The sequence below is a fragment of the Falco peregrinus genome, chromosome 3, assembly GCF_023634155.1.
Source record: "Falco peregrinus isolate bFalPer1 chromosome 3, bFalPer1.pri, whole genome shotgun sequence".
In the NCBI taxonomy this organism is placed as follows: Eukaryota; Metazoa; Chordata; class Aves; order Falconiformes; family Falconidae; genus Falco; species Falco peregrinus.
Genome location: NC_073723.1, coordinates 42,113,301 through 42,129,733, shown reverse-complemented (window position 1 = coordinate 42,129,733; position 16,433 = coordinate 42,113,301). Strand labels below are relative to the sequence as shown.

Sequence of the window (16,433 nt, the reverse complement as noted above, 5' to 3'; positions counted from 1 at the left end):
ATGTGGAGAAGACTGATAGTGTACGGCCAGGTTTTCCAGCTATGAAACACCTTCATCAGCTGTGGTGAATGTGCTCAGACGTTTTGTAGGAATTTATTACATCAGGAGACAGGGATATTTGGTACCTGGACATGTTCTGGGGTACTTAAAAATACAGAAAAGGCTACAGAAATTTTTCCCTTCACAACGAATGAGCATTCATATTTCGGTCCCAAGATCTTTTATATCTTATAAATCTCTTTATCCCCTGGCCACACCAGTATTTTGTAACTCAAAAGTGAACAGAACATTACTTCAGCAATAATGATATGAAAGTATACCCCTGATTGCATACCGTGTAGTCACGGATGCAACAGGCTGCCTGTGAAGTACATTGGGTTGGGATAAAATTAGAATCCTTTTTGCAATGCAGTCTTGCATCTATTTCCCACCTCAGCCTTAAAAGAAATCAGGTCATCTCATCCCCACAGAACGTAACAAACAGGACTGAACTGGGACAAGGCATCCTTTCCTCAAGCTATCATCACCAAGTGCCTCAAGTGTCTGGCTAGAAGTCCTGTTGCACGGGCACAGAGGTCCTTGGTCGCAATTTGGTTTTGTGTTTATCCTGACGACACAGTGCAAACTGCTATGCTGAAATGGAAAACCAGGCAACCCATCGCCTTATCCGAGCAGTTTCAACACCCTCCTGTTCCCTCTTCTGCCACATGATGTTTCTTAGGGCTCTTCAGGCAAAGTGGGATATCTAAAACACTTGAGACTGTTGCCCCTTAGTGTGCTTCATGCCAATGTGTTGCCGGGCTCTTTGCCAGGTTTCCTTCCAGAAGTCTACATTTTGAAATACCAAGCTTCAAAATGACTGCATCACTTAGGAAGGAAGTTCCCAAGTCTGAAATGGGGCAAGCTTCTGGTATCTTCTTCCAGAAGCCATCCCTGTGCCCTGCCACCCCCAACTGCCCCCAGCCACACAAACCCAATACACTGTTTCCGGTGGCAAGACTGCAGAGGATTTTGGCAGGCAGCGTATTGCTGCACCCACAGTAACAGACACAAATAGAACAGTGCCCTTCCTATTTGGGAACCTTTCCTGAATTCACTCATCATCAAACATGCTTGAAAATATAGCCAAGAACAACATTTTAAACTAAGTATAAATAAGCAAGTTAGTAAGAAACTGGATAGAAAATATAGAAAAGGTGGTAACTACCACCAAACTTCTCTTCTAGGCCTTAACCCTAATAAATGATGCTGCCTCTCAGCACAGGCTCTGCCGATTAGCTGGCAGGAAGCTGGAAATGCAATTTGTGCTTCTTCCAGCTTCTGTCTCCAGCTGTTTAGAAAGTAAATGCACTGAATGACATTTGTCCTTCTAGCTCGATGAGACAGAAACTGTCCCTGCTCCCTTTTTATTCTTAACTTCTAATGCATTCTGCACAGTTTAATATATTCAGTACAAGGGATGTAAACAGGCTAATACCCATTTTTATACATACATGGCCTATAGCTTACATTACCACTATTTTTAAATAAACAATCACTCCTTCTGATTTATAATCTCATAATCAACAAGGAGTCTTAAGACTTTTACAATGTACCATAGCTGATGGAAGTATCCTTTACTGTATATACATCTTAGTAATAGTGCAATCTCTGCTTTTAGTATTCCGGAGACACCATACACAATCATTAATGCCATGTCTGGTTAAACTGCAATTTCCCTCATTTTTTGAGAATATCAGGCATTTGCTGCAGCACAGCACCAAACATGGAATTCTATGATTTGTGTTCTCTTGCTTTCTTCAACAATGCTTTAACTGAATTCTGAAACTATTTCTGTGTATTTAAAAACGAAGTATAGTAAAATGGAAGAAAATGGTTCAGCAGCATTTTGCTTGCCACTAGATTTCTTTTTTAGCTCAGGCAAGTAGTGAGACATCACCTCTTCGCACCAGTTTCCTGCCGACTTAGGTTCTTAGACCTTGTGACAGAAAATTGTGCCACTTCACTGATCTTTATTTTCCTGAAGCAAAATGGCATCAGTCAGAGCACATTAAGTTTTTAAAAAAGAAAACAGTGATAATTGTTTTTATTCCTAATGGAAAAGGTAACTATAAATTAATGAAATAGCTACAGGAAAACAGTACTTACTAATGGCAAGAACTTCATGTGGAAGCTTCTGAGTAATTACGAAGAGCGAAACAATCCAAATGGAATTGAAAAAAAATAAAGTTTGTGGGAGGAGGGGACAAAAGTGGCCGAAATGGAACAATGCAAGTAAATAGAAAATACAATACAAAGAAAAACCAGGAGACCTGAAAATGACCCCAAAATGGCATTGCACAGAAAGTTAAAAGGGAGCAAAAGTAAGGTTGTGGCCAAAAATCAGATCAATGAAATTTGCAAAAAGCACCATTTTGTAGAGCTGAAAGTTACTATTTCCCATCTTCAGGGGTCTGGTTACTACTTCAGAATATGATTTGAGTTTTGGATTGCTGTTCCTGGGAGTGTTTTTGTATTGGATTGTGCTTAGCTGACCAGAACAAATGCCACCAACTTCATAAAATAATGGTAATGGTTAAGATATACCTTAAACAACGCAAACATATGCATGTTTTACAAATGAAGGTACAGGACTGAAAGTTGAAAGACTTTCAAGGACACACACTTGTCTTTGGTATTTTCAAACATCTCGTATCCCTTTTTTTTTTAAGGTTGAGCCAGCAGTGAAACAAATGTATATATCATAAAAGCTTCACACACTTTTTTGCAGTTTAATCTCCAAACATTGTATTTTAATGACACAGTATCTTACAACCAAATATAACCTTTAGTTAAAATATCTGTATTTTAAATGGATTTAGCAGCAAAACTTGAAGCTTTTTAGCAATAAAGTGACAAACTTTGTTCATATAGCGTGTAACACATATCTCAATTTATACAGCTTTTTAATCATATTCTCGCAGAATCTTGTAAGATAAAGAATTTAAGAGTCTGCTCCAACTCTGTGCATTTTTTGACACTGATTAGTTAAAATTAATGAATCCTTTGAATGAATTCCATAGAAACAGTGTTTCCAGCAGAAAACAGAGAAGTCTGGAATTACTTCCAGTGTTTGTTAAAACCTATTGCAGTGAGCAACCTGCAAAGATGTGCACAGGCAGCTAAATTAAAAAAGGGAATACAAACCTCAGTATTTACATCTGTTATCAAAAATAACTTGTTTTTAGAACGTACAGGTAACTTCCTAGAAAATCACTTTCTGAAAAGCACAAGCAAATGAAAACAGGTTTACAATAACATATTTTCTATTATTCAGTTTTTCACACTCATTCTATTTTATTAACTCAGTACCTATCAGGTTGTTTTTAAAATTCCCATAAAGATTATGAAAAACATTAGTTAACTGACTGTAATATTGCTTTAAAATTGTGTTACTACTGTTTAAAAAAAAAGAAGGAAGAATTTGTTTTTATTTTATATATTGTCTGAGCTCATCTTTGTATTTTTTTCATGCAGCAACTGTGCAGATCCAAAATATTCTTGAGCAATCTTGCACAATTTATAAGTTGTTCCTCCATCTGAAGCTGGGAGACGCCTCATGTACTGTCACAAAAAAAGACCAAATTAGTCACAAATTCTTATATGCTATATATAAACATTAGACTATCTCAAACTTAACCTGTACATGCATATGTATGTCTATATGTGTAATTTTTTATTAAAAACTATTGGAATACTTTCCTTCAGGACAGTGTTGAGTTTTAATGGAAGGTGGTAAACATTAACTGTTTCACTATGTAACCCAGTAACATAAAGAATAATTAAGAAAAGAGGATTTAATAGTCCTACAATTATTTAAAGTTCAGAATATTAAAATTTTTAGATACTAAGAAATTTGAGGTGGCAGAGCACTTGTTGCATTTTCTGAAACTTAAGACACTTTAGAGGAAAAAAGGTCTGCACTGCTAAATTTAGAACAAATTATTTTTATCTCTTCATAAGTTGTGTTTTAAAAATGTGAAACAGTGACCAAGATATTTATATCCAAACATGGGAGAAAGCTTACATGCACATATTGTGCCATGCTCCTGTAAACAAGACATTATTTTTCAGTTTTAAGTGAAAAAAGCAAATCTGTAAAGGTAGTATCACTCTTAATGGAAGTTATAAAAGTTACGTACCAACATAAACTGCAATCCCTAGAATGAAGCAGTGAATTAATGATTGCAACAGACAGCATACAGCCACAATTTGCACTGAGTAACTCTTGTGTAAGTTTGTAACATGCCCGCCACATTCATTACTGATACTGACAACATGTTTCTTTGGAAAAACATTTTGTGAAAATTAAGCAGTGTTATGACTGCAACTCAAGTCTTCTGTAATGAGAAAAAAACCTGAAATACTGCAACAGACTAGATGCAAAGGGTATAGTATCAAAACAAAACAAGTACTATGAATATGCAGATTTGCAGCATTTGCAGCTACATGCTCAGAACCAACAGAATCCATTTTCCTTAACGGGTGTCCTTAAATTGATCTGAAAAACTGACAAAGGTCACATGGTGTTGTGTTTATCACAGATCTGGGTCTAAGCTTGTATTTAGAAGTTTAGCAACTGTTTCCACACTGCAGAGGTCACCACAGAAAAAAACCTAAGTGTTCTTATGAGATTGCTTTTCTCCTCCTCTGTGAGCACCAGCTAAAGATAAAAACCAAACCAAAAAACTTTAAAGGGCACTTCCTGTGCTTCATGGAAAGCAGGAGCACACAGCTGAATCGAGGACCTCCAACGAGTAGAAAAGTCACAATTCTGATTAGTATCTCCTCTAGTTATTTAAACTTTCTAATAGTTTCAAGCAGTTGCTACTTTGTGAACATTTAACTGCCTGAAGCTCTGTATCTGCTGTCTTCTTCAAAATTCAAAGCTGATTTCTGAGGAAAACTGAGCTACTTTTGTCCAGAAGGATGAAAAAGGTGTTTTCGGGAGAAACCCCAACAAACCACCACCACCACCAAAAAACCACACCTGACTTAAGAGATTAAAGTCATTACTGTTGCTTGAGCCACTTTTGCAGTGAAAGGAAGAGTTAAATAGTCAACAGCACCTAATGCCCCAGAGGAATCTGATGAAGCCAAACTGGAGAAATGTGTAGGCCAATAATATATGTTAATAACCAAGACCTGAGATCACATTTAAAAGCTGGTGCAGTAAGTATCGTGCTGGTAAGCATCCATGGCATTCTGCACAAAATATGCTTAAACACATAATTTTCTGAATGTCGGTAATGACTGTATTAATGTGACTCTAGTCCATTTTCTTTGAATAAAAATCAGGTCATTATTATTACTACAAAATGTGTCTCAATTGTTCAAACAATTATTACCTAGTAGCTGATTTATCATTAAAAGAAACAGAAGATCTACACTGGAAAAAATCCACTGATTTCATGTTGTTGTTCAGGTTGGTAAATGCTGAAAATTTGAAACAGTTGTAAATATGCATGTAATTATTTACTTATAAGTACACAGTCCTGGGTGCAGTCATGAAATGTACAGAAAGAAACATTTTCCTTAGCTTCTGGCTAAATAATGTTTCCACATGTGCATGCCATTACAGAAATAGAATAATCCACCTTGTTCACTAGAACTAAAGCCAGAATGTAAAAACAGTAAGCCAAATACAGTTGCTCTAATTAAGTACTATACTAATCAGAAATTGTAAAAATTTACACTACATGACTTTAACCATATCTAGAACACAGATATACAAAAATATACGTTTAGGAAAGGCAGAAATGTAAAATGTAATCCCATAAAATGCTATGTACATGCATATTTAGGTATGAATGTCAAAAAAATACACAAAGGTATAAACACTAGCATTAGGAATGTATTCCATGGTATGTTTTAAATAAAAATTTAAAGGTATATGCATTGCAGTAATCTGTGCTCTAAGCATGTCACAAATACGTTATTAAATATTTTCTAAAAGTTTGGAAATACTGTATAAGCATAGGCTTTTTGTATATAATTCTACTTCAGATTGTCTGAAGGACAGCTACTGCAACTAACTGCCTTCCACCACCACCCCGGAAATAATGCACTAAAACATAATGAGAAACAGTACATAGAATATCAAAATGAAAATGACCCTCCTTCCACCCTCCATCCACAACTTACACACTTTTCCTTCTTTTTCCAACTTTTTCAAGTGGACTAGGAGGTTGTGTTCTGCTGCTAGAAGTAAATTTTCAGGGATCTCCTAATGGGAACACAAATATGCATTCTGTATTTGTTTCAGTATCTCCCAATTATTTTTCAGCGTACAGAATTCATGGTTTATTAACATAGATTTTCCTCTTCTGAACTGCTGTGTTGAACACTCAGTTGATTATATGACAGGAAATTGAAATAAGATCAGTTTTATACCAGTTAAACTAGTAGCCTAAATAACACATTTTTGCTTACTTATTTATTTTTTGAATTAACCATTTATATTATACAAACTTCAGCCAACACTCGGAAGACTCTTCTAAGCTTTGTCTGCACTGGGTTGTCAATGTAGTTGAGCATTTTTAAAGACAAATTTAAAGATGCATTTTTCCACAGAGACCTATCACTTCTCTTCCATGACAGTATTTTTATGGGTTTAAATATCCTTTAGCAATTAGTATCTGTAAATGAGTAAACAACTTATAAATACAATAGCTTCAGGAGGACAAAACATCTTACAATTTTCCAATGCTTATTAGGTAAAACTAGTAACATATCTCAAAATCCCCCTTCTCCAGCTCTATCATCCTAAAAGTAAAGGCTTCTTTTTGAAAATTAAAAAGTTCTCCAAATAACAAGAGAGTCTGTCAGGAAAATTCACTAGAAAACTAGCTCAATAAATCGTGAATCTTTAGAAAGCCTTGAAAAATTACACTTCCCCCCCCAACCCCCCCAATATGAAAGCTTTAAGAATACTGAAAAAAATCCTACCATATAGTGACAGGACAAGTGATTTGTGATTTACAGAAACGTGTGAATGGCTGTATACTTGAACACTAGTTGTTCAGTCAGGAAAACTGCAGGAGCTAAACAGCCACAGGTAACAGTACATCAGCATTGCAAAACAGTCAATGTGATGTAGTCATTCTTTTGGAAACTGAGGATCAGCAGAACTATGAAAAATGAGTTTGCGAAGCTGTTAGAGACCTGTTCATAAACCACTGCCATTGGCAACCGTGACATCTTCCTCCAAAGCAAACGCTGTACCTCTTTTATCGCTACTTGCTAGGAGAGGTAACCCCCAACACCACACGGATAAATTAATGAGGTTACATGAGGAATGAAGAAGTACTCCTAGGCCAGCCTACTGACCATGCAAGCTACCCAACTTCTGAGCGCGATATCCATCTCTGTGGAACTGCAGTTCACCTGGCACCCTCCTCCAGACCGACAATCAGGGACCAGATGTTTTAACAGACCTTTCAGGAGACTCCAAACACTTTGACAAATCAACATTAAAATTAACAGTAACCTCAGACTTTTCACTTAGAACCAAGTGCTACAACTTCATTTATCTTGGTCCTATTAAACTGTGCTTAGGACCCATCTAGATAAAGAAATAAGAAGTTTGTAAGAATCACCTGGGTCCCACTCAAAGTGCTTAAACAATGCAATTTAAACACACAGTCATATATGAATTCTGAACAAGCAGAAATACTTTTTTTTCTTCCCCCCTCTTTTCAAAAGTGACCCATGGTCTTCACTCAAACACTTAACAATTACATACAATTTTAAGAACATAATCTCAATTTTCTTTAGTTTGATCTAAAAGCTTTTAATCAACAATTACCTTATATACTATCTTGACAAGCTCCGAGGATGTGTATGATTTTCCAGCATTCTTCTCTAAAACATCCAGAATCTGCTGTTCACGTGCAACTCGGTGAGAAATGTAGCTTTGGATTCTAGCATTTGCATCACGTACTACTGGGCCATGACCTAAATGAAAACACATATACCAGAGCACTGTTTCTTAAATTTGGAATGAAGTATGCTATTGAACAATTGAATCATTCTTATATAAACTCTGGTAGACTTACAAGTCATAAGAAGAGAGCAGCACCTGTACATACCACCTTGTCAACAGTACCCTTGATGTTAAATTGCAAGATGCTCTTTGCATGGGTTTTTTGCCTTGTTTTGGTTGTTTTTTTTTTTTGCATACAAATAAGCCAAAATTAAGTTTGCATGTCTGCATCACAGTCTGCAATTGAAAAGCATTAAGGTGGAAAAGAAGAATTAGGATCCAAAAAGTCTGAAAGGGGAAACGGAAAGCAAGGGAAGATTACTTCAGGCTATTTAAACCCCCCCAAAAAACCCCCAAAAAAGAGAAAGGAGTTCACTGCTGAACAGATTTTAAAGACAAGATTCATATTATTATATTGCCTCTGTCTGCCTGTCTCACTCTTCCCAAAGGATATCAATACTGATGATTTAAACTGACACTGGTTTTTAACAGTAGTGGCTGAGGCAAAGGACTCATGTACTACTGTCCTGTTGTGGGGCTATCTAGCAAAAAACGAGTTAAGAGAAGTAACATCTTTAATAATGGTAGATAAGTTTTCCAGGACAGATTTTCAAAACAGACTCACACGCTGTATTTTATTCCCTTAAAAACATACTTTCATAAGTATGACCAAAAAAATCAATGGAAGGCAGATCAGTGAGCCAACCAGATCATGTCAGAGCAGGAATAAGCAACACACAAGGAAGGTTATATGTGGATTTTATGACTGGCTTGTTAACAAACAAAGCACACATTTTTTCCTGGACTTACTGTGGCAGATCAGAAATGTTCAACTTATGAAAGGTCTTTGAATCAAATTAGAAAAAGGCTTCATTCGTAAAGCACTAACCTTTGTGGAAAAATCAAATACTGCTTCATGATACACAAAAATGACAGATGAAATGAAAATATTTTTCAGACGTGAGAGTTACATGCACAGAAATTAAACTTAGTATTTTACCTGTAGAGAAATTTACTTGCATGAATATTTGTCACATGCTTTGTATCACAAGGCTTCCTATTTCTTTGCCTGTATACCTCATCTGAAGTAGCAGCAGCAACTTCCAGCCCTGTCACTCTAAACTCCACATAATTTATAAAATGAGTAGAACAGAAACCACTGTAAAAAACAATAGCTTGCTTTTACAAATTATTGGGTGTCATCCAAATGAGACAGTTTCTTTTGAGGTTCTCCGACTATTTTTAAAAAAATCATTGTATTTTTTTTTTACTTTTGGGTTAACTGACTAAATGGGTTCTTCGTTTTAAGGTTTTTTAAATTAAGAGTTTATTTTGCCTGAGGACAAGCTGCTTATATAAAAAGCAACTAATTTTTCATGTTCTGAGTATCTGTGCCATAGTGTCAAAGGAATCTATCCTTCAACAAGTCAAGATATTTATGCATATCTCATCTTATACAGTCACTTCAGCAGATTTGAAATTACTAAATAGACGTTGAAGCTTACCTTGTGTAAAGACAGATTTATAAATAAGAGATGTAAAATGTAAACTATACTGTCATATGCACATATATTTAATGATTTCAAACATATTTAATCTGCAGCTATTGTTCCTTACAAAATAAATTACAAATATAACAACCTCTCTAGTAAATATATTACCATCTATAAAACAGAAGTTTACATTTAGAAAAAAATACACTATGATACACAGGGTGGCAGAGAGTATAATGCTAACTGTCCATTTTCTTGCATTCTCTGATGACACAAGTCACATTAAAGTATTCAAAAATTAGGCCTGCACATGGAATCTCAAGGCAGTCTTAAAACTAGTCCCTACTCTTCAGAGTGATTTACTTGACTTAGACTACAAGATCAATGTCAGTATCTAGAATGAAACCCATGATTTGCAAGTTAAAGACATTTCATATGCATTACATCATCTGATCCATAGCCACTGTGTATCCATATATATATATCAAAAAGATGTCAGAAAGCTTGGAACTAAACCCAGATGTGGATCGTTCTGATCCGTAATTTTTCAGGGACAGCAACAGAGTTAACTTCACCAATAAATAAATTAGTATCTGCATAAATGTAAAGAGTTTCTGAGCATGTAAAATAGCTGTCTCAAAATATGACCTTCTTTCCAATAATTCAGACTTCGTATCAGACTGATTCATATTATCTCAGACCTCTGTATAGCCCAGACGATCAGGAACAGTAAGTTTTTATTCTCATAAAGCCCTGTGAGGTAACATAGATTCTCTTATTTTACAGTAAACTAAAGAAAAAAGGATAAAATCGAAGAAAATCATTGGCTTTTGAAATGTTGCACAGATTCCTAAGTCCAGTACCATTTTTTTTCTGTATTATCAAGGAACATCGTTTATTATTACAGGATGGGGAGCCCTCTGCTGACTAAAACACCCTTTTCTGGTCCCAAGGATTCTGGTCAACTATCAACTGTACACAGCCTGTCACAAGTATTCTGCCTGAAGTAATTTCCACATTAAATTAAAAAAGAAACATGGAAGGGGAAGGACTGGCAACATTTAGTTACTCACACCTAGCCAGCAGTCAGCTTGTTACAAAACTTCATGCTCCCCTACATGTAATTCTGAGACTGCAATGTGAGTGCTGAAGTATGGATGGGGAACAGAAACAGTTGAAGAACTATGAAAGCATAAAACTGCAATAAAGTCAAAGTACTGAGCTTATATAGAATGTACTGGGGTAAAGCAAACTACCTTCTGCTGTAATTACCATTTTACTGTAGTACATACCAGTAGTATAAACAAATGTTCTGATTGGCAATGGTTCTCTTTTACACAATTGCACATATGTTTTGTGATGCATGGATAAAAAAAATAAAGTTAGTTCCAAACCATCTCAATACTTAGCTACTTATCACTGAAAATGCATAATATTCAGCTGGCTTCCCAATTGCAAGAACAGCATGAACATACCTACAACAGTGAGGCAAACAGTTACAGAAAAATGGCACAAATATTCAGCCTTGGTGAATGTGTAATCTAGATAAACACTGGTTAAGGAGAGAGTGAGAAACAACAGATAAAACTGATAAACCTAGTAGAATTTGGCATACGGTGGGCTTTGGAAGGCAGAAATTCAATTAGAGGAACAGATTGCGTTTTGTAGGTATTTAAGAAAGGAAGTGCAACATTCGATTGACCAATAGATTGAGATTTTGGAGGCTAAAACAGTCCTAGTTTTACCGGTAGTTAAGACAGTAACAGTGAGCAAGTCGCTATTTCTGTCTATGTCAGTCTCCACAATCATGGAATATCTGTAAACTTTTTTTTCTTAAATGGCATTTTTATGCTTAGATCTTAAAGCACTTAAAGAACACCTACTTCAAAAGAAGCATATTTTAAAAATGAGCACAAGAGAGATTTGCTTATGTAGGCTAAACATAGATGGTTACTTGAGGAAGACAGAACTCAATGTAGGCACAGTCACTCAGAATGACAAGTTGAAAAAGATGAAACAGAAAAAGTCAGAAAAAATCCCGAGATGTAGCTCTGAAAAGCAAATGAGGATCTTAAACCTTAGTTACATAACGAATTCTTAAAATCCAGTCTTGTCAAACAGACGTGTGGTTTATATGAAAAGTAAATGCATTCTCAAGGTTTGTGGGAGATAGAGGAAAACAATTAAAGCAGTGTCATGGACTGAATGAAATCAGCAACTTATTTTTAGAATATGATGTTTGGCCTCTTGGCTTTTGTTCAAATTTAAGCTAATTCATTAACTAAGACAACCATTTGATAGTTCTTCAATTTTCCAAGATGAATTTGTGATTATTTTGTGCTGCAAAGGATAGATGTCTCTCAAAAAACCTTACTAGGTTACTCACATTGGCAGTGTATGTGGGTATGCAAAGGACCAGAAGAAGAATGATCATTTTTTCTTCCAGGGTAACACTAAGGTGCATGGATAGAGTAATATAAGAAAAATAAATTTACTGTATGATTCCAACAGTGAAAGATTCTGGCCTCTGTAGGCTTTGGGCACAGAAGCACAAAATTCACCCTCAAATGGAGAATCTCAGGAAGGAAAGATACCTATCACTGAAAAATTTTCAAGTCTTGCAAACCACCATGCCATAAAATCATCTTAGCTTACCTCTGGACATATATTAAGTAATGAAATTGAACTGTTACATTAGTAATGGTGTTTGATTGTAGTAAGAGTTCTCAAATTCTTAGAGGAGATATTTGAAAATTATATAGTAAACCACAGCATAGAACACAAAAACCACAAACTAGAACCACTTACCTGGATATATTAAATCTAGTTTCATTTCTAACAACCTTTTCAAAGTTTTCATGTAATCATACAGGTCTTCAATTACTGTTGTTCCTTCCCCTAAAATACAGTCACCAGAAAATATAGCATTTTCTTCTTCTAGATGTAAAGTCATATGATCATCAGTGTGTCCAGGTGTATATAAGACTCTGTTTAAACAACAACAAAAAAGCGTAAGTTTTTCATACAGTATATATGCTTCATTTTCAGAAGCTAGAAACAAATAATGATCAAGTCATATACTTAGTAGTGTAGTAGCCCAGAACAAGAACCAGAAAAAAAAAATAGACTAACAAAGGCTGAAACGTCAACGTAAATGGGCTATCACTTTGTCTCATCCCACTCAATTTTCTCACACCACGTAGAAAACACAGACCATATCTAACATGCTTTTACTTACATGACACATCATAAAAAAAGTGCATTAAGAGCATGTAGTATTAATGTTATAGAGGGCTTTACTCTGAAGCCTTAAAAAAGAAAAAAATACGTTATTTCTAGATTGAAATGTGTGAAGTTCTTGACCTACACCTTGCACTTAGAAAAAGAGGGTAAAGGATGATGTTGCCAATTTTTTTAGAAATGAACTATAAATAGTTTAACATTTAATATAAATCAATATTTATTATTTATTTTTAAATTTATTAATTTAAATTAAATATATTAATATAAATATTTAATATTAAAAAATAGAAATAAACTAGGACCTAACCCAGATAAAGTTCTGTCTCCCAAAAGTTATTTTTCCCTGAAAGCCCCATGAGAAATACATGTCAAATACAACACGGAATCATGGTCTTCTAGCTGTTATATGTGCAGGTCATTAAACATCTGAATGGTAAGGATGCAGGACCCCACAACTTGAATGCATACTACATTTGAACGCAGCAAAAGGTGAACAGACAGTTGATATGTATAAAGTAACCTGAGCTGCTAAGGAGAGGCAGAAGGCCTCATGCTGAGGTTGATTCAAACTGAAATCAATGCAACTCAGACCAGCATTACCACTGAAGTTCATCACAATTTCCTTGTTAATGGCAGATGCATCAAAGCAGAGATGGGGAACTGACAGAGCTGGGTACCAAGCATGGGGTACAGGCCAGCGCTAAACAGCACCCAGCCATGCCAGTGCAGGGCTGGGAGGCCAGAAGCATGGCACCATCTGATGCGATGACTTCCAGCTCTCACTGAATACCCAGTTCAGCAGAAAGCAGATGAGCCAGTGCCCTGTGGAGGCAACAAAAATCAAGCTGATAGGTTGTATCTTGCCTTTGTAGGAAGTGCTGTCTTCCAGTTCCTGATGAAACTTTACCAGGAAGCTTAACCACTAACATGGGAAAACAAATGAAAAAGAACCTAACGCTGCTTGGCACACCTTGAAAACACGAAGGTTGCTAACTAGAATTTAACATGCAGATACTGCTACTTTGGAACCAGTGTGGATATAAGAGTATCCTTAAAGTGCTTACTGAATTAACCAGGCGACAATACCTGCTTTTAACCAAACATAAAGTTTGGCTCTATTACCTCAAACTTCAAAATGTGCCACCTCTGTCTTACTTAGACTCAAACTCAACAAGTTGTTTTCCATCTCTAGATTGATTTTGTCCAAACATGGGTCACTTACGGTAGTGACAGGTCGTCAACATTCAATATAACACTCTCCATGTATTCTTTCATTTTAATACTAACAAAATAAAATGCCTTTGGTCAAATATATCCTTTATGTTTACATTTTTAATTCCAATCAGCCAGCTAGCATATTCTACAGGTGAGATATAATTCACATGTAAACTGAGGAAAACAAGAAAAAATTTTCCTTAAAAGAGTAACACCTTGTTAATGAAAGAAGTCCAGAAACAGAACGGTCAGATCTTTTTATTGTGTGAGGCAGAGTGGCTTTCTGTTTCAGACTCATTCAAGCTAACAAGACAGGCAATATGCTCGCTGGGAAGAAGCCCTCCCAAACTGGCACCCTACAAGAACCTGACAGGTTAAAGGTCTAAAATTTAACGTTTTAATTAGTGTCTCCTTGGGAAATACTTTTAAAGTAAGCTTGTTAAACATTCCATCCAGACTACCATAAACTTCCCCCAGAACTATCAGTTTTACTAATAACTACTTATCTAAGAGCGATGAGAAATAAGTAAAATCCTATTTGATTTTCCTGGAGGAAATATTTTTCAAGGGAAATGTTCCTTAATTTCTCTGCTGAGGCCAAAAACAAAAGGCTAATTCCCAATAATCCTCATTCATAAAAACAATTTATTTGTATAAACATTGCTGGATCGTGACAGGAAGTCTCCATGCGTAAGCGCTGAAAAGATTACATGTATGGATTGCCAACCATTAGAAGATATGATACATAGCTGTTTCAGGATTAGGAAGAAAAAAGTGATCCAGCAAACTTGCAAAAATTGATGTTTACCTGAGCGTGGCTCCCTCTGTCTGTATAACATCTCCCTCTTTAAGGTAAAAATATTTATGTCCCCCTTCTATTTTTTCTTCACGGTGAGGGACACGAGGAAGCTTACAGATGCGATATTCAGAGTCTACTTAAAGAAAGCAAAGAAAACAATGTTTTGCATTTGTCACTAAACAAAGCTAATTCCACAGAAAGGTTGTTTTTTGAATAAGTACTATTAATTATTACACGTTATGAATACAAAACTATAAACAAGAAATTCTGCACGGTAACTTTATGTTTATAATGTGACCTTATTCCAGAGCCACAAACACTGAATAGTGAAAGCCACTGAATCTGAATACTGTACTCTGTAGCAGCAGCAATGTTGAAGATGAAAAAGCACATGTGAAAATAATAAAGAAATATCAATATTTATTCTATTTTACAAACGTTCCTTCTTAACTCATCAAGAGCCCAAACCCCCAAGGTTCTACAACACTGATTTCTGTGCTCCTGTTCTGCATTATGAGTCACAGAAGCACCACTTAACATTTGCCTAACACTGGATGGAGGCTTTTTGGCCTGAAACTTCCCTCGGCATGTGTCATTCTGAACTGTGAATGGCTTAGCTAGAACAGCTATGGATACCGACACAGAAAGGTATCTGCATCCCTTGTTAGCCTTTACAACCATGCTTATGGGTTGACAAGACCAAAATCCTCACAAACACACCAATGTCATTTTCAGTAGTGCCCAGGCTTCTTTGCAGATAAGCACCTGGCAACTTTACAGAATATGATAAAAGCCTGTTACAAAGCTTGTCACAATGTCCAACAATGTTAAGAACCACATTATCCACACTGCTTATTCTCTGCCCAGAAACTACAGCAGAAGCGTCTCTTAATGTTTATCAACATGAAATACCTATTTTTTTGTGCAGAATTTACCTGCAGACTGCCCCACCTGCTTTCCCCTTCAACCCCAGGCCTAGGAATTTGTCAGCAATTACTAATGGTCTGCTGTAAGGGCTCTCAAAGATATGCATCTTTCTTTTTCAGAGATTATTTGTTGTTTTTACACAAACAAAAATAATGATTAACGTGTCACTACTGTCAATGTAGAAAGGAACGAGTATCAATTTTTTCTCACATCTCTTAATATCATGTAAACTGCTGATGGTAATCTAGGTTCTTATTGTTTACACATAAAACCTACAATAAAGGTAGGCACAGGTGTTTAAGAAAAAGTGTGGTACTACAACTACAATATTCAGATTATTCATTGCTCTCATTCTACACACAACAACAGTATCATGAAATTACATGTAGTTTATATGGAGATTCCAGAAGAATAATCCTGCTGATCTACACAGAAGCACTCAGTAAAAGTTTTTTCTTGCCACATTACTAACATTTTCAAATTTGAAATTCTGGCCTACCATTAGGGATGTTTTTGCAGATGTCAGGTATTCCACCAGTATGATCACGATGCCAATGTGTCACTAAAATTTCTTCAATTGAGATGTTAAATTCTGACAGTGCCTGCTTTAAACAGCCAATATACTCAGGAATAGCTGGCTCCCCAGTGTCAATAAGGACTCTTCTACACGTGGACATTAAAAAAAGAGTGAGACACAGACAGACAGACAGGGAAAACCCCCAGTGAAACAGTG

The 16,433-nt window shown here is 35.9% G+C and overlaps 1 protein-coding gene across 3 annotated transcripts in view; it reads right to left on the bottom strand.

Annotated features, from left to right (window-relative positions):
* Positions 1-2,826: 2,826 nt before the first annotated feature.
* LACTB2 (lactamase beta 2) overlaps positions 2,827-16,433 on the bottom strand; it is a 14,243-nt gene continuing 636 nt past the window's right edge. The window contains exons 2-7 of one of the 3 annotated variants that reach the window (XM_055801004.1): positions 16,200-16,363; positions 14,783-14,906; positions 12,325-12,503; positions 7,847-7,995; positions 6,188-6,265; positions 2,827-3,603 (exon numbers count right to left, since the gene is read on the bottom strand). In XM_055801004.1, coding sequence (XP_055656979.1) covers positions 3,475-3,603; positions 6,188-6,265; positions 7,847-7,995; positions 12,325-12,503; positions 14,783-14,906; positions 16,200-16,363 — 823 coding nt within the window. In that variant the 3' untranslated portion in view covers positions 2,827-3,474. Of the gene's footprint in view, positions 3,604-6,183; positions 6,266-7,846; positions 7,996-12,324; positions 12,504-14,782; positions 14,910-16,199; positions 16,364-16,433 lie in introns of all 3 variants that reach the window. The other 2 variants (XM_055801002.1, XM_055801003.1) reach the window with 2 other exon arrangements.